This window comes from Leuciscus leuciscus, assembly GCF_965113295.1.
Source record: "Leuciscus leuciscus genome assembly, chromosome: 4".
Lineage (NCBI taxonomy): Eukaryota > Metazoa > Chordata > Actinopteri > Cypriniformes > Leuciscidae > Leuciscus > Leuciscus leuciscus.
The window spans coordinates 619,783-642,282 of NC_138728.1; the positions used below are offsets into that span (position 1 = coordinate 619,783).

General features: G+C 38.6%; 2 protein-coding genes across 3 annotated transcripts in view; both read left to right on the forward strand.

The window, feature by feature from the left end:
• The window catches only part of LOC309496825 (protein mono-ADP-ribosyltransferase PARP12), a 12,170-nt gene extending 2,179 nt beyond the window's left edge, over nucleotides 1-9,991 (forward strand). The window contains exons 3-12 of the mRNA XM_082166952.1: nucleotides 1,786-2,161; nucleotides 3,149-3,199; nucleotides 3,280-3,406; nucleotides 3,601-3,766; nucleotides 4,604-4,724; nucleotides 5,282-5,378; nucleotides 5,470-5,545; nucleotides 5,617-5,747; nucleotides 6,553-6,704; nucleotides 8,446-9,991. Of these exons, the coding sequence (XP_082023078.1) occupies nucleotides 1,786-2,161; nucleotides 3,149-3,199; nucleotides 3,280-3,406; nucleotides 3,601-3,766; nucleotides 4,604-4,724; nucleotides 5,282-5,378; nucleotides 5,470-5,545; nucleotides 5,617-5,747; nucleotides 6,553-6,704; nucleotides 8,446-9,104 (1,956 nt within the window). The 3' untranslated portion in view covers nucleotides 9,105-9,991. The remainder of the gene's footprint in view (nucleotides 1-1,785; nucleotides 2,162-3,148; nucleotides 3,200-3,279; nucleotides 3,407-3,600; nucleotides 3,767-4,603; nucleotides 4,725-5,281; nucleotides 5,379-5,469; nucleotides 5,546-5,616; nucleotides 5,748-6,552; nucleotides 6,705-8,445) is intronic.
• Nucleotides 9,992-11,069: 1,078 nt separating this feature from the next.
• LOC309496822 (protein mono-ADP-ribosyltransferase PARP12-like) lies at nucleotides 11,070-22,388 on the forward strand. Of its 2 annotated transcripts, XM_082166949.1 has the most exons (13): nucleotides 11,070-11,775; nucleotides 14,263-14,401; nucleotides 14,800-15,106; nucleotides 15,826-15,873; nucleotides 16,442-16,568; nucleotides 16,721-16,889; nucleotides 18,052-18,187; nucleotides 18,801-18,897; nucleotides 18,984-19,068; nucleotides 19,479-19,609; nucleotides 19,708-19,850; nucleotides 20,613-21,711; nucleotides 21,778-22,388. In XM_082166949.1, the coding sequence occupies exons 1-13, from the start codon at nucleotides 11,492-11,494 to the stop codon at nucleotides 22,139-22,141; spliced, it is 3,129 nt and encodes a 1,042-aa protein (XP_082023075.1). In that variant the 5' UTR covers nucleotides 11,070-11,491; the 3' UTR covers nucleotides 22,142-22,388. The 2 variants fall into 2 exon arrangements, with proteins under 2 accessions (XP_082023075.1, XP_082023074.1); XM_082166948.1 differs by having other exon boundaries at nucleotides 20,613-22,388.
• The last annotated feature ends 112 nt before the right edge of the window (nucleotides 22,389-22,500 follow it).

A 22,500-nucleotide genomic window follows, 5' to 3' on the forward strand; every position in this document is an offset into this window, starting at 1 on the left:
TGTATATGATAGTATTGAGTCTCTCAGTGTAGCTGTGACGTGTGTGTTCAGTTTTGATTATGTTTTACTGTGTTCTGTCCCTGTTTTGCCTTCTTGTCTTCCCTAGTTAGTTCCTCACACCTGTAATCGCTCAGTTGATTACCCTAGTGTGTAGTTAAGCTCTTTCTGCTCAGTGTTCGGTCTCGTTAATGTTAGACGTGGTTGTTTCCTGAGCTTTATTTCCTGTGATTCTCCTACATGTTCCTTGTTGAATTTATTAAAGGACTCTTTGTGTGATTGTGCACTTACTATTTTTACTTTACCAAGAACCAATGGAAGCTGGTTTCCACCAGATATATGATAATTGCGACTTTTTATCTCACAATTCTGAGTTTATATCTCTTCAATTCTGAATTGCGAGATATAAACTTATAAGCAGTTCTTTTTTCCCTCACAATTATGAGTTTAGATTAGATTATAGATTATTACTCAATAATTACAAGACACAAACTCAGAATTGTGAGATAAAAAATTAAAAGAATTGCCAGTTTTCACAGAATTGTGAGATATAAACGTGTAATTGCGAGAAATTGCATGTTTTTGGTTTCAGAATTGTGACAAACTCGCAACTGACTTATAAAGATTGAATTATGTGATAAAAACTCAGAATTGCAAGAAATAAAGTCAGAATAATGAGATATAAACTCAGAATTGCAAAAAAAAAAAAAAAAAAAAGAGATATTCTCTGAATTGTGAGAATAAAGTAAGAATTGGGAGATATAAACTCAGAATCGCAAGAAATAAAGTCAGAATTATGAGATATAAACTCACAATTGGGAGAATTGCAAGTTCCGAGTTATAAAGTTTGAGTTGCGAGAAATAAAGTCAAAATTGCGGGATATTAACTCGGAATTGCGAGAAGAAAAAAAAAAGTGTGAATTATAAATTGCAAGAAGTAAAGTCAGAATTATGAGATTCTATTATTCTATATAATAATAAATTATGTTTATTTCTTATGTTTAGTTTGAGTTGCGAGAAATAAAGTCAAAATTGCGGGATATTAACTCGGAATTGCAAGAAAAAAAAAGTGTGAATTATAAATTGCAAGAAGTAAAGTCAGAATTATGAGATTCTATTATTCTATATAATAATAAATTATGTTTATTTCTCGCAATTCAGATTTTTTTCTCAGAATTATGAGATATAAACTTGCAATTGGGAGAAAGAATTAAGAATTGCAAGTTCCGAGTTATAAAGTTCGAATTGCAAGAAATAAAGTCAAAATTGAAAGATATAAACTCGGAATTGCGAGAAAAAATTTAAAATTGCGAATTATAAAGTTCAAATTGCAAGAAATAAAGTCAGAATTAAACATTAAGGCCCGGTTTCACAGACAGGGTTTAGATTAAGCCAGGATTAGGCCTTAGTTCAATTAGGCCATTTAAGTAGCTTTTATAAACTTGCCTTTGAAAAAAACATTACTGGTGTGCATCTTGAGACAAAGCAATGGCATTGACATATTTTAAGATATATCAGTGCGAGTTGCTTTTGGTTGAAACTACTCAAACACGCATTTTAGTCTGAGACTAGTCTTAAACTCTGTCTGTGAAACCGGGGGTAAGAGTTCTCTCGCAATTGTGTTTATTTCTCGCAATTCAGATTTTTTTTCAGAATTATGAGATATAAACTTGCAATTGCGCGTTATAAACTTTGAATTGTGAGATATAAAAACGTTTTTATTTTAATTTCCGTGGCAGAAACAAGCTTCCATCAGAAGAGTCCATCAGAATCATGCTTGTTTTTCAGGTGTGTCATTCTTATAATAACGGCGCGGGACAGTACGGCCGATGTCCGGACGCCGAGAACTGCAAGAGACTCCACATCTGTGAGAAATACCTGCGTGGATCCTGCGACTGCACTCGAGCTCACGACTTCTACGAGCCTCATCCACTGCAAACCCTGCAGGACAGAGGAGTCCCCAGCGAACTCATGCCCATCATGAAGGATCTCTACTCAAACATTGAAGTCCTGAGGACTCGTTTCAGAAACAAGCCTTCAGCTCAGAACCCCAGAAGAGGCCCGAGTGCTCAGAACCCCAGAAGAGACCCGAGTGCTCAGAACCGAAGGCCATCGAGTGGGTTTAGAGGACCAGAGGCTCAGAGGCCTCCACAGTCCCCTATAGGTATCACATCTCACCGCTAATGAGCTGCGTTAAAGGATTAGTTCACTTCAGAATTAAAATTTCATGTTAATGTACTCAGCCTCACCTCATCCAAGATGTTCACGTCTGCCTTTCTTCAGTCGAAAATAAATTAAGGTTTCTGAGGAAAACACTCCAGGATGTTCCTCCATATAGTGACTTCAATGGGGTCCAACCCCAGGTCCAGACATGAAGGTCCAGATGTGAGTTTCAGTGCAGCTTCAAAGTCTCGACACGATCCAGCCGAGGAATAAGAGTCTTATCTAGACAAACCTGCGGACATTTTAGAACAAAATAAACATTTATATATACTTTTAACCCCTAATGCTGGTCTTGCACTAGCTGTGATGCGACACACATTACGTAATCAGGGTGAACGGTCAAGCGTGTTCCGGTTCAGAAATTTAGAGTGAAAAACTCTCATCTCATTTTCTCTTCCAACTTCAATATCGTCCGACATCGTTGGTTTACCTTTTATTTTTTTTATTTTTTTTGTAAATGGCGTTTGACTCAGTTTGCACGTTTTGCTTTGTAAACACTAAGTCGGTTCTTCCCCCTACGTCACGCTTGACCTTTCATCCTGATTACGTAGTGTGTCGCATCACAGCTAGTGCAAGACCAGCATTTGTGGTTAAAAAGTATATAAATGTTTATTTGTTTTATAAAATGTCCGCTGGTTTGTCTAGATAAGACTCTAATTCCTCGGCTGGATCATGTAGATCCCGTTGGACCCCATTGAAGTCACTATATGGAGAAAAATCCTGGAATGTTTTCCTCAAAAACCTTAATTTCTTTTCAACTGAAGAAAGAAAGACATGAACATCTTGGATGACGTGTGTGTGAGTAAACTATCAGGAGATTTTAATTCGGAAGTGGACTAATCCTTTAAATATGAGAATGCAATATTCAGCTTAAAAGATGCTTGTAATTCGGTGAGTGACGTGTGTGTGTGTGTGTATCTTCTCTTAGAGAAAACTGAGATCTGCATGTATTTCATCAAAGGATTCTGCAAGCACGGTGGTAAGAGCCCCATAACTCTGTGCTCATGTGATTCCTAGAGTCGTGTGTATTGTGAACTGAACTGCACTCTTGTTTTCCAGACTCATGTTATAAGGAGCATTCCAGTTTGCCCTATAAATGGGAAGTTAAGGAAGGATCCGAATGGAAAGCACTTCCTGACAATGAGGTCATTGAGAAAGATTACTGTGATCCTAAAAGCATATACAGGTGGGTGATGAAAGCACATGAGGATGAAATCATTGAATTGCTAGGATGCTGAAAGTGGTTGCTATTCAATTGCTGAGGTGTTTGCATTGGTTTTAGTGTGTTGCTATGCATAATAATAAAGCTGTCTCTTCAGTCAGTGTATTAACTAATGTGTGGTTTGTCGAGTGTTTTGACTGTTTCTCTCTCTATCAAAGCTCTGGAATCAACCAAATTTATTTTGATACGATGACCCAAGGCCCTCACAGTGTGCGGCGTCTGTCCACAGTGTCGTCAGTGGTCCAGCCCACCTTCATTCTGACCACTGAGTGGCTTTGGTACTGGGAGGATGAGCATGGAATCTGGATCCCGTATGCAACAGCGGTTAGTGCCTGTTGTGTTGGCGTAATAAAACTGTATTTTTACTTGTTACTTGTAATGCTTTTCTTTACTTGTTCCATCACAAAAGTAATCTGATTACATAATGCATGTTACTTGTAATGCGTTACTTTACTCGTTACATCTCAAAAGTAATCTGATTACATAATGCATGTTACTTGTAATGCGTTACTTTATTCGTTACATCTCAAAAGTAATCTGATTACGTAATGCATGTTACTAGTAATGCGTTACTTTACTTGTTACATCTCAAAAGTAATCTGATTACGTAATGCATGTTACTTGTAATGCGTTACTTTACTCGTTACATCTCAAAAGTAATCTGATTACGTAATGCATGTTACTTGTAATGCGTTACTTTACTTGTTACATCACAAAAGTAATCTGATTACGTAATGCATGTTACTTGTAATGCGTTACTTTACTTGTTACATCACAAAAGTAATCTGATTACTTAATGCATGTTACTTGTAATGCGTTACTTTACTCGTTACATCATAAGTAACATGCATTTTGTAATCAGATTACTTATGATGTAATGAGTAAAGTAACGCATTACAAGTAATCTGATTATGTAATGCATGTTACTTGTAATGTGTTACTTTACTCGTTACATCACAAAAGTAATCTGATTATGTAATGCATGTTACTTGTAATGCGTTACTTTACTTGTTACATCACAAAAGTAATCTGATTACGTAATGCATGTTACTTGTAATGCGTTACTTTACTCGTTACATCTCAAAAGTAATCTGATTACGTAATGCACGTTACTTTTAATCTGTTACTTCTCTCAATATGATGTTCTATTTTCTTCATCAGGAGGGGGGTCACAGCTTGTCCTCCATCTCTAGTGCTGAACTTGAGCAGAAGTATCAGGCTGATAGCAGTGCCGTGGTGGAGTTCACAGCCGGATCACAGACCTACACCCTCAGCTTCCAGGGTAACCTAAAAAAAAATCACCTTTAGCATTCAGGGCCCAATGATACAGACGAGCAGTGTGAGTGTGTTGGAGAAAGTTACTTCTAAAAGTAATGCGTTACAATATTGCATTACTCCCTTAAAAAATGACATACTTAGTTACTATTTATATTAGCTACCGTACAACTCTTTTTTTTAACAAGTAATGTTTTAATTCAGTACTTTATAAAGTGTTAAAGCAAATTAAATTAAATTAAAACTAACATGCATTAAAACATTTTTTGAAGTGACTAAAATATTTGTGTAAATTTATAAAGTTGCAGCGATAAAGAAATCTGATTATGTAATGCATGTAACATCTAATGCGTTACTTTACTCGTTACTTCAAAAAAGTAATCTGATTACGTAATGCATGTTACTTGTAATGCATCACGTAATTTGTAACTTGTTCATTTGTCACCATGGTAACATTATCTGACTGGTAGTGGTCTTGAAGCTCTTCACGCAGCTCTATAAGACATTAAGGCTGAATACGATGACTGTCGTCTTAATGCCATCTTGACTGATCTTGCTCGTCAGATATGATCCAGGAAAACAAACGCTACTCAACCAAAAAACTCGTCAGACGTCGTCCCAAATTTGTGTCGGCAGCTGATGTGCGAACAATCAAGACAACGTAAGAAAGTGCTCCTGCGCTCAGACTCATTCTCTCTCAAAACCTTTCTAAAAAACGTGTGTGACAGAAACACTCTTCTCATCTGTTTCAGCAAAAGGACATTTAACAATTTAAAGGCTCTGCCGGAACACTGGGATAAAGCTCTGACTCCTGAAACCGGATACAAGGTGAGCGCAGATTTTCTGATTCCTTCACAATGACATTGATTTGTTCAACATGTGGATGTTATCTTGTGCAGAGTGTGTCGCTGCAGAGCACAGCAAGTGAATACATCAGAGTCAGCGAACTGTTCAATCGCACCATGAGAGGCTTCAGCATTCTGAAGATTGACCGGATCCAGAACAGAGCATTATGGGAAGTGTTTCAGTGGTAAGTCCACAAGACATGCACTAAGGGTACGTTTACACGACAACGATACGCTTAAAACTTTGAGTTTTCCACGTAAAGACGACATCATTGTCAAAACGATCTACATTCACACGGATCCGCGAAAACGACAAAAAACGCTGCATTCTGCTGCCAGGCCAGTAGATGGCGATGAAACACTATAGATTAAAAAAATTATAATAATATTTTTTTATTGAATGCCAGTCACATACAAATAATAAACATGACAATAAAAAAAATATTAAACTAATATCCACATTATTCCTGCATCCCATGATGCTTTGCGCGAATTATGGGTGTATAACTGTAAACAATCAGTGAAAGGCTCGCTCTATGAACGCAATATGTTAAAGTGTCACAATGAGATGACATTAATCTACTCACGCTTCAACCATCCAACATTAAAAGGAAATTTAAAATGTTTAAAAGCATCAAGAAGGCATTTCAACAGACCAAATAACCCCAAAAGTGCGTAATATATAGTAATATATCTGTATTATGTAACTTATGTTGCCGTAATCAAACATGTTCATTAACTTCAGCATTACGTGACACTATTTCAAAGTGATTTCCGTCATTTTGACAGATTATAAATTGCATTTACCTGTGAAAACAAACCTGGAAACAAAGAGACGTGAGGATTTGAGGAGAATGACCAGAGATTCTTCCAGTGAATTATTAATGGAGTATATCGTAAATTAAATCAGGAGAACAGACCACAGATGTGCAGAATATTGGCCTTTTTCATACTTTTACAGCATAAAAAAAGTTTTGTTGACCCTTTCAGGCAGAAGGACTTCATGAAGAAGAGCGCCCGAGGCCGAGACGTGTCCGAGAAGCAGCTGTTCCACGGCACCGACCGCAAGCACGTCGACGCCATCGGCCGGAACAACTTCGACTGGAGGATCTGCGGGACGCACGGGACAGCCTATGGGAAAGGTGGAGATAATCAACAACAATACAATAAGTTCTGTCATCGTTTACTCGCCCTCGTTCCAGGTCGGAGAACGTTCCCTGATGACAGAATTCTTCATCCTTCCCTCGCACTTTGTAACATTAAAATTAACCCTAAAATTATACTTTTTCTTTTTGTCCAGAAAGCTTATTTTATTTCATTTTAATAATATCTTTTCTATTTTTAAATGCAATTTTTTTCGGAGATTTTTTTCATTTTTTATTTTATTTACCTTTAAATTACTAGATTTGATCAATAAATAATAAATAAATAGTAATTTAAGCACATTCCTCACATTCTTTTAACTTAAATTCAAAATAACTCACAATTTCATGCATAACCCTTTTAATTCAGCTCTAAATATCTTACATTGTGTGTCTCTGTCGACCTCTTGTGGAAAAATAATAACATAACATGATATTTCACGACTCTGGCCCTTGTGTGGGGTTCACAACCCTATAACACCCGTGATGTTCTCGGTCAAAAATGACCGGACTATAAAAAATAGCTTATAAATCTCTCATTATACTATATTTATATTCGGTCGTTATATTCGCTATAGGCCGGTCACTTTTGACCGGGAACACCACAAGTGTGACAATGTGCCATTTTGTACAAAATAAAAGTTTTTCAAAACAAAATTCCTGGTGAAAAATTAAAGTAGACTAGTGTGATCAACAGTGCCAATTTTCTTCAGATTTTATTTAATATTTCCAAAATTATTCAAAAATAATGTTTTTTTTTTACTCAAAAAATTAGAAACCTACTGTCAAATAAATGAGGCCTACGATTATTCAGATGCAAATAGAAATATAAAAGCAGTCCTAATTAAGTTGACAAAAAGATTGAATCCATTATTGGGTGAAAATATAGCATAACAAGTGATTTATAAGCAATTTTTTGTAGTCCGGTCATTTTTGACCGAGAACACCACAAGTGTTAGCCTAGAAATCTAGACGCACCCTAGCGGCAGCAAAATGTATTTTGCAGCCAGGGCAGTCTAGCAACTCTCCATAGACTTTCGAGCTGCAAAAACCTAAATTGGGTCAGGCCAATCACGTCGCGTATAGAGTAGGCGGGGCGGGCTTAACGATGGTTCCCTGGCTGCTACTTGAAAACAAAGAATGACGGCTGCTGCTGGCGAACATCTTTCGAATCGGCTTTGGCAGTGACTCTGGAGGACTTGGAGTTAAGTTTTTCTTTGAGAAAAGAGCAAAGAACGGCACTTAAGTCATTCTTAAAAAAAGGAAGATGTGTTCGTAGTTTTGCCAGCCAGATATGGCAAAAGTTGAATCTATCACTAGCTCCGCTGTTGGGAAAACGCTCTGGTTGGTTGAAGCGCTGTCCTATTGCGTGCAGAGGGAATTTGAAAGACAGCCGTTTATCCCGCCCCTAGGATTGAGCCGTGTCTATGGTGAGTTTCCAGACCAAACATCTTGATGTAGGTCTGGTTTGCCAGGCTACACAAGTGTAACAAGGTGACAAAACCCCCCCTAAAAAATGAAGAAAATTGTCAAAAAACATTGCAGAAGTAGTTATAGCATTTGTGAACAAAGTCACTAAGTTTCAGTCCAAAGCGATAACATTAACTAGTATTTTCGGGAAAAAGAAAATCTTCCCCGGGTCAAAATGACCCGAACACCACATGAGGGCTAGATGTCCTTATAGCTCTATATGAGCTGTTCCGCTGGGTCCTAAAGTCAGTTCTTTCATCTGTCTTCACAGGGAGTTATTTTGCCAGAGATGCGAAGTACTCGCACAGCTACACGGAGGACTCGGGCACGCGCTCCATGTTCGTGTGTCGGGTCCTGGTGGGCGACTACACTAAAGGAGAGTCCGGTTATCTGCGGCCCCCATCTAAAGACGGCGGAGACACGGTGTTCTACGACAGCTGTGTGAACGACCTCTACGACCCCTCTATATTCGTGGTGTTCGAGAAGCACCAGATCTACCCCGAGTATCTGATCGAGTACACAGACTCGAGTGAGCATGTGATCACGAGACCCACGGTGAGGGTGAGGTCACATGTTCCCTCGTACAGCAGCGCTAACTCCAGCGTTAGGTTCACTCCATCGCACGCTGCGTCTTCCTCTCTCGCCTCCTCCTCTTCCTCAAATGATTATGCCTCCTCTTATGTACATGTGTCTCCCTTCTCCTCTTCCTCTTCCTCACATGCTTCTCCCTCTTCCTCCTCTTATGTACATGTCTCTCCCTTCTCCTCTCCCTCTTCCTCCTCACGTGCTTCTCCCTCTTCTGGATATATTTCTTCCTTCTCCTCTCCCTCTTCCTCTTCCTCCTCTTCCTCACGTGCTTCTCACGTTCAGACTTCAGCTTCGGCTTCGGCTTCTCCAAAGTCTCCAAAGTCAGAATGCATCATTTGCTGATCCACCATGTGATCACTTCTGAGGCTTTAGAGGAAGCCGGTAAAAGGTTAATGATGATAATCAAGTTATAAATGTTACACATTAATTGAAAATGGCAGAAGAAGAAGAAGAAGAAGAGATGTTCTGGGGTCGGATTCACGAATATCTTCTTTTGGTAAATATCGAGAAGTTTGTAAGAATGTTCCTCAGTACAATTCTTGAAAAATTCTTTAAAAGTCCCCAAATATTAAAGTTTTTGGGAATATGAAATATTCTTGTCTTTTTTCTTAATTTAGAGAATAAGAAGAAATTGTCATTTAATGAGAGTTTCATAGTTGATAAGAGTGTTTAGTGAATCCGGCCCCTGGTGTCTCGTACTCTCAGGATAGAGTCGTGGTCGTGGTAATCTTTTCTTAGTTTGATACCCACACTTATCGTACATTTATATAAAACAAATGAGTTTGCGATTTCAGGCACTTTATGAAATATGACTTCATCAAACTCTGCCCTCTAGTGGTGTGAAACAAACATGACATATAAAAAAAGAAAGAAAAAGCTTTGGTTCTGTGCTCCGGTTGTTGATTGGATGTTGAGATGTGGGCGTGGCTCTGCAGGGGGCGGGGTTTACGAACACTAAATGATTGGAGAATCTCACGTTGAAGAGTGAAGACTCTGGTTTCATTGGAGGATCCAGTTAGATATCGCTTTATCAAAAAATAAAATAAACATGTACATTGAAAACTGATTCACTGTAAGATCTATAACATGCACTTATAAAACATATAGGGTGACTTTTCATGTCATGCTGTCTTGAATGGAAATGTATAATTTGTCTTGATTTTACTCGGATCTTTGTAATAATCTCAATATTTGAGATAATTGTCACAATAAAGCTTTCCAGTACACAACTTTACAGTGGTTTATTTCTTCATATTGCATGTATGCTCCGCACATTGGAACAGTTTTTATATGCTATATATATATATTTGCATGTGCTCATAATTTTCTCAGCATGATTTTGCATGTTTCGTTGCATTATCACAAATAAAACAATTGACTAAAAGCATAACTACACACTATTCTTACATCTTATATTTGGATGAAGGGTGAAGATGAAGATCCCTCCGGCTGGTCAACACGTTTGGCCACTACTGTACACTACTGTACGGCAGTTCACTGATCACCTGATCTGCAAAACATGCGGCAATTGTGGGGGGGGGGAGGGGGGTTGTATTTATCTTTTAATTACTAGATTTGATCAATAAATAATAAATAAATCAATAGTAATTTAAGCACATTCCTCACATTCTTTCAACTTTAAATTCATAATAACTCACAATTTCGTGCATAACCCTTTTAATTCAGCTCTAAATATCTTACATTGTGTGTCTCTGTCGACCTCTTGTGGAGAAATACTAATATAACATGAGATTTAATAAGAATGAAATTAAGAGTATTGTTAAGAAAAGGTTGAAGGAAAGGTGGCAAAAACAATGGGATGAGGAGAAGAAAGATCGATGCTTTTATAGAATTCAAAGGAACGTGGGAGAAGGATGAGGAATGCAGGAAAAACAGGAGAGATGAGATAATAATATCGGAACATTGTGCTACTGTCAGGAATACGAGCCTGAAAGAGGGATTCTAATGCTAAATATGTAGCAAACATAAAAATGCAAATTATACAAGGAAATATTTGACAAAATAACTCGGGGAAATTAATTTTATAGTTTTATTTTTTAGTATCGGTATTTTACACTTAAAGCCCTGTTTTCAGATCGTTTCTGATGAAATACAATGGTTAAGATTGAACTTTGGACAAATGCTGCTGTCCCGAGAATTTTAGGTTTTTGTGTTAGCACCCCCCCCCCCTCATTGTATTTCATCAGAAACTATCTGAAAACAGGGCTTTAAGTGTAAAATACCGAACTTGTCCTTTAATGTTTCTACAGTGGCCCTGAACGGACAAACGTGTTTCGTCACTATGTTGTTCTTCGTGTAAAGAAGCTTCAGCTAAAGTCATCGAATAAAACACTGACACAATGATGAACAAATGACAATAATATTCGCAATAACACATCATTTTACTGAATAACAAAGTAAACATCATAATTGATCTTTGTAAAGAAACCTCATTGTTTAACTGGCTACTCTCTGCTGTCTCAGACGACGACATCACTTCCTGTCGGCCACCGTAACTTCTGTTGGGTGTAATTCACAACCTCACCACTAGATGCCGCTAAAAAAAAATCACACACTGCCCCTTTAAGAGCATTCCTGGCATACTGGTGTTGTGAGTTTCTGCTCGTGAGTTTCGTTTCCTGGGAGAGAGTTAACCCATCAGGCGCTGATCTGGAGTCAGTGTTCAGCGAGAAACTCAACTCTCTGACGCGTATATAAACTCAGTAACCATGGCGGAGGACACGATCCTGCAGGTTGTGTGTGGGAATCACGGAGCGATGGATTACGAGCGACTCCTGGACATCTCGTTCGGCCTGACAGAAATATCTCCTCAGAATTCCCTGGATAAAATCCTGCGGGAAAGCGGCGCGTTCACCGTCATACAGCGGGACGAGATTAAAGAGGTGTTCGCCCAAGCTAACGTCAAACTGTGTCGAAGGAGAGAGTGTGACGAGCTGTCCTGTGGAGACCTTCACATGTGCAAATATGAGCTGATGACGGGGCGCTGTACCAGGTGTGTGGAGCCCGGGGCAAGTTGTCACAGCACTTAAAAATCTAATTTAGTGGATAACAAACATATGATGAAGAAAGAAAGATGACCAAACACACTTTACAATCAGAACAACAATCCACTAAACCATCAGCGAAACTCCAGCTGATTCAGTTCAAACACTCTTCATACATTCAGTCACGAGAAAAGATATAAACACGTGATCTGATGAATATGGAAGCACTTTTTTTTCCACATGTCATGAAAAAAATGTCATACTAATCAGAAATCTGACATAACAAGTATAATTTATCTCATAGTCATAATTATTGAAACTATGCGATAAAAACTTGAAATTATGACATATTAAGTTATAATTAAGAGATAAAAAGTCATAAATATGAGATTCAAAAGTTGAAACGATGCGAAATTATGACATAAGTTATAATTATGAGATAAAAAGTTGAAACTGCGATTAAAAACTTGAAATTATGACATACTAAGTTATAATTATGAGATAAAAAGTCATAATTATGAGATAAAAACTTGAAACTATGCGATAAAAACTTGAAATTATGACATACTAAGTGTTTATTAAGAGATAAAAAGTCATAAATATGAGATTAAAAACTTGAAACAATGCGAAATTATGACATGATTTATAATTGAGATAAAAAGTCATAATTATTAGATAAAAAGTTGAAATTGCAATTAAAAACTTGAAATTATGACATACTAAGTTATAATTATGAGATAAAAAGTCATAATTATGAGATTAAAAACTTGAAACGATGTGAAATTATGACATGAGTTATAATTGAGATAAAAAGTCATAATTACTAGATAAAAAGTTGAAACTATGCGATTAAAAACTTGAAATTATGACATACTAATTTATAATTATGAGATAAAAACTTGAAATTAATACATACGGTTTAACGGATCTATTTAACGGATCTTCTATCGCCCTATAATCCATCGCGCTCTTTAAGATCACTAAATTCAAGGCTTTTGGTCATACCTAGGATATCCAGAACCACCAAAGGAGGGAGAGCATTTTCACATTTGGCTCCAAAACTCTGGAATAGTCTTCCTGATACTGTTCGTTGCTCAGACTCGCTCTCCCAGTTTAAAACTAGATTAAAGTCGCATCTCTTCAGCCAGGCATTCATATAATCCTACAGTTCAAACTACAATCCGGCCTCTAGCTCATAAATGCCAGAGGAGAACTGGCCCCCGACTGAGCCTGGGTTCTCCCAAGGTTTTTTATTTCTCCATTAGGTCACCTGATGGAGTTTTAGGACACCATTAGGTCACTTGAGAAATGTATTTCAATTAATCATAAAATGGCCCTGATATGTCACTAGACATTAAGAAATCATGTTCATTTCAAATACTTATATCACTGACAACAGTAGTCCAGGATATTGTCATTTAAAAGTGAAGTTGCAGCCCTCAACTGATGTTGATGATGTCATGTTGTGTTTTGGCCTGAAGCTCCACCCTCCGGCTATCTACCAATCACGAGGTCAGTAGTGTTTCGGCATCCGGGTTGCCAGCTCTGCTCTAGTTGCCACAGCTACGTAGCAGCCTACGTTCCTGCTGGATCCTGCAGCCTATCTGGCAACCTGGAGTCAGGGGGGAGGGGGAGGGGATACATCGCTCTACAGTAATTTGAAAGTGATTGCAGTACCAGTTTTGGCCACAATCTTACATACGGCTCCTTTAAAAATGGAAAAGTTTTTCCTTTGTGTTTTTGAAAAGTTTAGCATACAGACGACAACGTTGTCTACTCTAAACGATCCCGTTCACATTAAAAACGCTGTATTTTTCTGCCAGGCCAGTAGATGGCGACGTCACGTCTCCGTTCTCACACATTTGCGTTTATGTAGTTTACACGGAGACGATATCGGTATAATATTCAAAAACTTTTAAAGTAAAGTAAAACCCGTTTTCAGAAGTTTGCGTTTCCAGGCCCTCCGAAACGCCGTCATGAACGGGCAGAAGCGAATAAAATGTTTTACTTATTTAGTTGAGGACTGTGTCATGTAAACGGCCCCTAACTGAGATAACTGATGTTGACATATCAAGTGATAACATGCTTAATTACTTAGTAATAATTATGATGTTAAAAAGTTGTCTTCATGTCATAATTGTAACTTTTTATGTTATAATTATGACTTAAAATGTCATATTATTCACTGTTTATTATGATTTGTTTTAATGTCATAATTAAGCTTTACTAAAGTGTGATTTTATTTTTTTCTTGGTGGAAATAAGCTTCCACATATTATGTCATAATTATGATTTACCAAAGTATGATTGATGATGATCAAGTCTGATTTCTTACCGAGTAAAGTGACGCATTACAAGTAACGTGCATTACGTAATGTTTTTCTTTTGTGTTGGAAATGAGTTTCCACAGATGAAGGCCGTTCAGACAGGACTTTATGTGTGTGTGTGTGTGTGTGTGTGTGTGTGTGTGTGTGTGTGTGTGTGTGTGTGTTTAAGGCACGGCTGCAGTTTTGGACACCAGCAGCTGCGATCCGAGCACAACATGAGGATCCTGGGAGCGCATCACATGACCCGTCTGAGCCGAGAGCATCTGCGTGTGTTATTACTGCAGTCTGACAGCGGGCTCCTGCCTCCCGTGAGCCACTGATCACATGATCACATACCTTCAGAGTCACAGCGTAGCGCTGGGCAAAACATTTTTTTTTCTTCGATTAATCGTGTTTTAAAATGTGGTCGATTCAACATCGATTCTCAAACGCCACAAATATTTTTCCCATATTTATCTATCAATCACCCAAAAGCCATTATTAGTTTTCCTCCACTGTCCATAGGCTTGCAGCTTTGCATGCTGGGAGATTTTATGTGTGTTTTATCTTATCAAATAGTTGTAAACTACTGTTCATTGTTCTTTTTTATAAATATAGGATTTGTATTAAATATTCATTGAATCGAACTGGAACATCTGAATCGAGACCCATTTTACCTAACGCCCTATTTTACTGTCATGAGTGAATCACGTCTTCTTCATCACAGGTGTGTGCGATGTTCAACCGAGGCCGAGGGCCGGACGGGCTGTGTCCCGACAGAGAGAAGTGCACTCGACTGCACGTGTGTGAGGACTTCATCCGGGGACGCTGTGGCCACACGGACTGCACCCGCACCCATGACTTCCACGAGCCTCGCGTGAGAAGAGTCCTGTTCTCCAGAGGAGTGTCTCATCAGCTGATGGACAACCTTCCCTTCATCTACCGTAACATCCTCGCCCTGAAGACTCGAGAGGAGCGCGGGAACACGACGGAGAGCGCCCGGACTCGCAGGATCAGGCCGGAGACTAACACAGGTGTGCTGGGGAGCAGTGTTGTGTGGAGTTACATAATCAGATTACTTTTTCAAGTAACTAGTAAAGTAACACAAGTTTCTTTGTTTTCCCATTTATTGACTGACAGCTGTCCTGTCCTCATGTTGAGAGAAACCGAGGCTATAACTAGCTAGTTCAATAAATGCTAACTTATTAATTTGCTAACATGTTCACAATAGCATTTGTTGTGTGAGTGCAGCAATATAATGCTTTAGACATACTTACTCTCAGACCAAGATGGTAACTCTCTTAAAACCAACATTAACAGAAATTCTTCTAAATTAGCATAACAAAACATTAATCACTACTAAATCTCTCACTTAACATTAATCTTGCACAAAAAACAACAACATTATATTACACTTAATTTTAGCATTTACTCTCCCTTTCGAGTGCTAAGGGCAAAGCATGCTGGGAAATAGAAATCCCAGCCCAGTTTCAGTTAAACTTAAGTTCGTCTAAATTAAAAGTTAAATTTTCATAAAACTCAAAACAATGAAACAGTTCAGTTTACTTAAAATATATCAGTTCTATGAACTTGAAAGACAAAGAAAGTGCTAAATACTCATAAAAGTTCATTTGACTTAACTAATTAGTTTAATTTAAGTTTGTCCTACTCAAACCAATTCATTATTTTGAGTGTTCAGGTTTATTAGTAAAGCAACGAGAATATTTGCCTCATATTCTGATTTTATCTGCAGAGAACGAGATCTGCCTGTCCTTTCTCGTCAGAGGCTTCTGCAGAGACGGTACGTGTGTGTGATAATGTCTCGGGGTGGTTGCTAGGGTGTTGCTATGTGGTTGCTAGGGTGTTTCTATGTGGCAGCTCTACAGAGAACAATAGTGTCATTCAACTCAATTGTGTTTTGTATTTATTCAGTTTAGTTGTGACAAACAGAATGGACAATCAAGTTCAACTCGACTCCACTTCAATAGAGTGTCAATGTTGCAAAGTGCATCAATTATGAAACAAATTCAGATCTAAAATAACAAGTGTCATTATTTAGATCAGTTCAGTTCAAATGTTCTCATCCGATAGTGCTTTGAAATCAATTATATTATGGAATATTGTTGTCTTATGTTGACATAACCAAAACACTTGATGAACTGCATTCACCTTGTTTTTTTAATTCCAGTCATATTTTAACACCACATTGTTCATTACAAATACATATACACACATGCAAGTCACAGTGTGAACAGAAATAAGGCACTTTGCCTGTTATTGCTTTGTGCATCTTTTATTGTTGGGTTGTTATTGAAACACACTGCATTAGTAGATCAGTGAGATTCAGATATCAGCGTTTCTGTCTGCAGATGAATGCAGCAAAACACACTTTAAAATGCCCTATAAGTGGGAGGTGAAGGTGGGCCGAACATGGCACGACTTACCCAACAGTCAACAGATTGAGCGTGATTACTGTGACCCGTACAACATTCACAGGTGTGTATGCGTGATGGTTCAGAAAATCATGTCGTTCACTTTCGAAACACGAGTGTTATATAACTTATATATTACATATTTGTAATGCAACCTCCATGTCTATGGAAAAACTGAATGAATAATATGTGTTACGTCTTTCTGCTCCTGGACAGTTCTGGAAACGAGCCCATTTGTTTTGAGGAAATGACTCTGGGTTTGGACGAGGTCCGGCGTCTCTCTACAAAATCCTCTGCGCTTCTTCCCGACGTCATGCCCCTCACCACCTCCTGGATCTGGTACTGGAAAGACGAGTACAACCGCTGGATTCAGTACGCATCAATAGTATGTTTGATCAACTGCATTCGTCTGCTTAAAGTGTTAATGAGCAAATCGTTTCTGGTGATCAGTGTTGGGGGTAATGCATAACGAGTAAAGTAAACCATTACAAGTAACGTGCATTACATAATCAGATTACTTCTGTGATGTATCAAGTAAAGTAAACCATTACAAGTAACGTGCATTACAAGTAATGTACATTACGTAATCAGGTTACTTTTGTGATGTAACAAGTAACGCATTACAAGTAAAGTGCATTACGTAATCAGATTACTTCTGTGATGTAACAAGTAAAGTAACGCATTACAAGTAAAGTACATTATGTAATCAGATTACTTCTGTGATGTAACAAGTAAAGTAATGCATTACAAGTAAAGTGCATTATGTAATCAGATTACTACTGTGATGTAACAAGTAAAGTAACGCATTACAAGTAACGTGCATTATGTAATCAGATTACTTATGTGATGTAACAAGTAACGCATTACAAGTAACGTGCATTATGTAATCAGATTACTTCTGTGATGTAACAAGTAACGCATTACAAGTAACGTGCATTACGTAATCAGGTTACTTCTGTGATGTAACAAGTAACACATTACAAGTAAAGTGCATTACGTAATCAGATTACTTCTGTGATGTAACAAGTAAAGTAACACATTACAAGTAAAGTGCATTACGTAATCCGATTACTTCTGTGATGTAACAAGTAAAGTAACGCATTACAAGTAAAGTGCATTACGTAATCCGATTACTTCTGTGATGTAACAAGTAACGCATTACATGTAACATGCATTACGTAATCAGGTTACTTCTGTGATTTAACAAGTAAAGTAACGCATTACAAGTAACATGCATTATGTAATCAGATCAACCCAGATTTTTGATGTAACCAATTACTTTATAAATTTACACATTATTTGAGTTACCTTTTTTTTTAAAGTAATGCAAGTTACTTTTCAGTTTAAATAATTTGCTTAATACAGTAATGATATTTTTCTCAGTAAAGAAACACCTGCAAGGTCTGGAAGAGAGCGTAATGCATTACTTTCCGTAAAAAGTAACTATATAATTAGTTTTTTAGGAAGTAATGCAATATTGTAACATAATAGTTTTAAAAGCAACCTACCCCATCACTGCTGCTGATAAACATGTTTCTTTTCCTCAGGCAGAGATGCACCGACTGTCTTCAGTCAGCAGTGAGACGCTGGAGCAGAGATATCAGGAGTATTTACAGCTGAATCAGGAGGATTCTGGGATCAAGTTCACAGCGGGAAACCGTTTCTATGAGCTCAGTCTCACAGGTTTGTTGTTGTAAGCCAGTGTTCTGTGCGGGTTTCAGATTTGGACGTAACACTTTACAATAAGGTTCATTAGTTAACATTAGTTTACATTTACATTTACATTTATTCATTTAGCTGACGCTTTTTATCCAAAGCGACTTACAATTGCTATATATGTCAGAGGTCGCACGCCTCTGGAGCAACTAGGGGTTAAGTGTCTTGCTCAGGGACACATTGGTGTCTCACAGTGGATTCGAACCCGGGTCTCTCACACCAAAGGCATGTGTCTTATCCATTGCGCCACCACCACCACCTTAGTTAATGTATTAACTAACCAGTCTAACAATGAGCAATACATTTGTTACAGTATTTAGTCATCTTTGTTAATGTTAGTTAATAAAAATCCAGCTGTTCATTGTTTGTTCATGTTAGTTCACAGTGCATAAACTAATGTTAACAAATGCAACCTTTGATTTTAATAACGATTAGTAAATGTTGAAATTAATATTAACTAAGATTAATAAATGCTGAAGAAGTATTGTTCATTCTTAGTTCATGTTAACTAAGGTAGTTAACTAATTAACCTTATTGTAAAGTGTTACCATTTGAACATCACTGATAATCTTGTTCACAGACATGAAACAACGAAATGAAGCTAGCGGCACAGAGAGACCCGTCAGGCGACGGCCCGCGTTTGTTTCATCGGTCGACGTCCAGAAGGCTAAAGCGAGGTGACGGCGCTCACAAGTGTCCTGTGCGTTGATGTTATGCTTCTGACTGTTGTCTTGTGTTATTATGTGTGATCTTTGTTTTCCAGAGGTTGCAGTGCCAGCAAGACTCAATTTTCTAAAGGTGTTCCTGGATTTTGGGACCATACTGCGATTCCTAAATCTGGATTTCAGGTTCAGTTTTTGTCAAGTCAAGTCACCTTCATTTATATAGCGCATTTACCAATACAGATTGTTTCAAAGTAGCTTTACAGTGATAATAGGAAATTACAGTCATAGAGATTGTTTAGGCTTTACAGCAGATCTAGAATAAAGTTATTGTCCAGATAAAGTTAGTTTTGATTGATTCACTTCCGTTGCAAAGATCATTAGTTATTAACTTAGGGGCCGCTAACACGACACCGTTTTAACTGAAAATAGAAAACTTATAATGTGTTCTGGCCGTTCATTTGCACAACAACAGTGTTTGGAGCTCGAGAACACAAACTTTGAAACAGGTTCCAAAGTGCAAGTTTTTGTGACGATCCAATCATTTCATCATCATCGCTGCTCTCTAATAAAACAGATCTCTTGTTTATTTGCAGAGAGTCCGTCTCCCGCCGTCTCACAGAGATTACGTGAGAGTCCAGAAGCGCTTCAATGAAACTCTGAGGGGTTTTACTGTCCGACAGATCGAGCGTGTGCAAAACAGGGAACTCTGGGAAAACTTCATGACGTGGGTATCAGTTCAGGCCTGTTGAGAGGAACTGATTATCTTCTTTAGCACAAATCTTTAATCCAAGTTTTATTTGCATAAACATACTTTTTCTGCAGGAAAAAAGAACAAATGAAAATTGCAAACAATGAGAAATACCGTGAGTGGCTTTTATTCCACGGCACAAGATCCTCTCTTGTCGATGGTGTGTGTCACAGAAACTGTGACTTTCAGGAAGTTGATGCAGCAGCTTATGGAAAGGGTATGTTTTATCAGCTAACTAAAACATGTTCTAAGAACGTTTTGCTAACATATGAGAACAGTATTTCTGAATGTTCCCTGAACGTCCAGTTTTTTTAAATTAGATTACTTTTGTGATGTAACAAGTAAAGTAACGCATTACAAGTAAAGTATCGCGTAACACGTAACAAGTAAAGTAACGCGTAACAAATAAAGTAATGTGCATTACATAATCAGATTACTTCTGTGATGTAACAAGTCAAGTAACGCGTAACAAGTCAAGTAACGCGTAACAAGTCAAGTAACGCGTAACAAGTCAAGTAACGAGTAACAAGTCAAGTAACGAGTAACAAGTCAAGTAACGAGTAACAAGTAAAGTAACGTGCATTACATAATCAGATTACTTTTTGATGTAACAAGTAACGCGTAACAAGTAAAGTAACGTGCATTACATAATCAGATTACTTTTTGATGTAACAAGTAACGCGTAACAAGTAAAGTAACGTGCATTACATAATCAGATTACTTTTTTGATGTAACACGTAACAAGTAACAAGTAACGTGCATTACGTAATCAGATTACTTCTTTGATGTAACAAGTAAAGTAACGTGCATTACATAATCAGATTACTTTTTTGATGTAACACGTAACAAGTAACGTGCATTACGTAATCAGATTACTTCTTTGATGTAACAAGTAAAGTAACGAGTAACCCATTACAAACTGAAAAGTTTTAAAAAGCAAATTTGCTTGTAAATTCTAATCTCCCCCCTTATTTGTCAGGGATTTATTTCTCAAAGGACGCCAGGTACTGGGACGAGCGGACTGACGGGTTTGCAGTGAGGCGTGTGTTCGCGTGCAGGGTGTTGGTCGGGTACTACACCAGAGGAGCGGCTCGTTTTCACCAACCTCCGGCCAAACGCGCTGAAGGAAGTCTGTACGACAGCTGTGTCGATGATCCACGTGACCCCTCTATCTTTGTGGTGTTTGACAGGTCTCAGATCTACCCAGAGTTTCTTATTACGTACGAGGAGGAGAATAGGATTTTTGATGTGGTGTGGTCGGGTTTTGACACGTTTGACGTCTCTCTAGCGGCGGGGATCGCTCAGGAGAACACTAAAGAAACAAAGCAAACCTCGAAAGCCACAGAACCAGAGCAAACCTCAGTCATCATCGACTCTGGATCGGCCAGCTCACTCAAGGGTCCGAATTCAGAACACACTTCATTCTCCGGAGGAACAGACTCTCAAATTACGGTCTTAAGTTCAACGTTAGACGCAACTGTCGGTGTCACCACAGTTCCAGCACTTCCTGTCTCAGCTGAACGTGCCTTCACTGCACTTCCTGTCTCAGCTGAACACGCCTCCACTGCACTTCCTGTCTCAGCTGAACGCGCCTCCACTTCACTTCCTGTCTCAGCTGAACACGCCTCCACTGCACTTCCTGTCTCAGCTGAACGCGCCTTCACTGCACTTCCTGTCTCAGCTGAACACGCCTCCACTGCACTTCCTGTCTCAGCTGAACGTGCCTTCACTGCACTTCCTGTCTCAGCTGAACACGCCTCCACTGCACTTCCTGTCTCAGCTGAACGCGCCTCCACTTCACTTCCTGTTTTAGCTGAACGTGCCTCCACTGCACTTCCTGTTTTAGCTGAACATGCCTCCACTGCACTTCCTGTCTCAGCTGAACGCGCCTCCATTGCACTTCCTGTCTCAAATGAATGCACCTCCATTGCATTTCCTGTCTCAGATAAACGCCTCTTTACTGCACTTCCTGTCTCAGATAAACGCCTCTTTACTGCACTTCCTGTCTCAGCTGAAAGCGCCTCCCCTGCACTTCCTGTCTCTGCTGCACTTACTGTCTTAAATGAATGCACCTCTATTGCACTTCCTGTCTCAGATAAACGCCTCTTTACTGCACTTCCTGTCTCAGCTGAAAGCGCCTCCACTGCACTTCCTGTCTCAGCTGCACTTCCTGTCTCAGATGCTCCTAGAACGCCTCTCCATCCAGCTCTGACGGCTCAGAGAGCTGAGAGTTCACTGTGTCATCAGATGAGTGTCATAGATGAGTCCAGTCTGTCCATGGGATCCCAGAGCACAGTGAAGTATTCCGTGAAGAACATGCCATCTCTTCCAGCGGGAGTGAACAGAACCGCTCAGAGTTGGTCTCGCTCCAGCGAATCCGTGTCGAGCTCCTCAACGCTCTCCTCTCATCACAGCCGCCTCCTTCCACACGATCACACAGGAAGCTCTTCATCAGGGACAAACACACACAATCCTCAAGCGCAGAAGAAGAAATGTGTTGTGATGTGATCTGTAATCACAATATGCATCAAGTTGCATTAGCACGGCTAATATTTGTGTTTCGACTGTTCATTAAAACATTATCAGTCGAGTTTGAAAATTTAAGTTATTCAAATGTTTAAGGATATCAGGATGTGACTTTTTTGCATCGGGACAATACTACGTTTATTGACATGTTAAATATTAACCTGTACACTATCACAGATGTACTGTTTGTACTTGTTTTGTTTATAAAAGCACTTCCTGTGTTATCCAGCATCATTTAGTCTCACATAATCAACATTTGGCACAGAATGCGTTTATGTTTTCAACAGGTGCTGCTTTTCTGCTTTTGATCAATGTCTGATTTATGTGTGAAATCTGATGCA

Excerpts from the sequence above, each read along its gene's own strand:
- LOC309496822 (XM_082166948.1), top strand. The coding sequence starts at position 11,492 with ATGGCGGAGGACACGATCCTGCAGGTTGTGTGTGGGAATCACGGAGCG. Across the intron at positions 16,569-16,720 it reads GACCCGTACAACATTCACAG|TTCTGGAAACGAGCCCATTT; the intron begins GTGTGTATGCGT and ends GCTCCTGGACAG. Across the intron at positions 18,898-18,983 it reads GTCCAGAAGGCTAAAGCGAG|AGGTTGCAGTGCCAGCAAGA; the intron begins GTGACGGCGCTC and ends TTTGTTTTCCAG.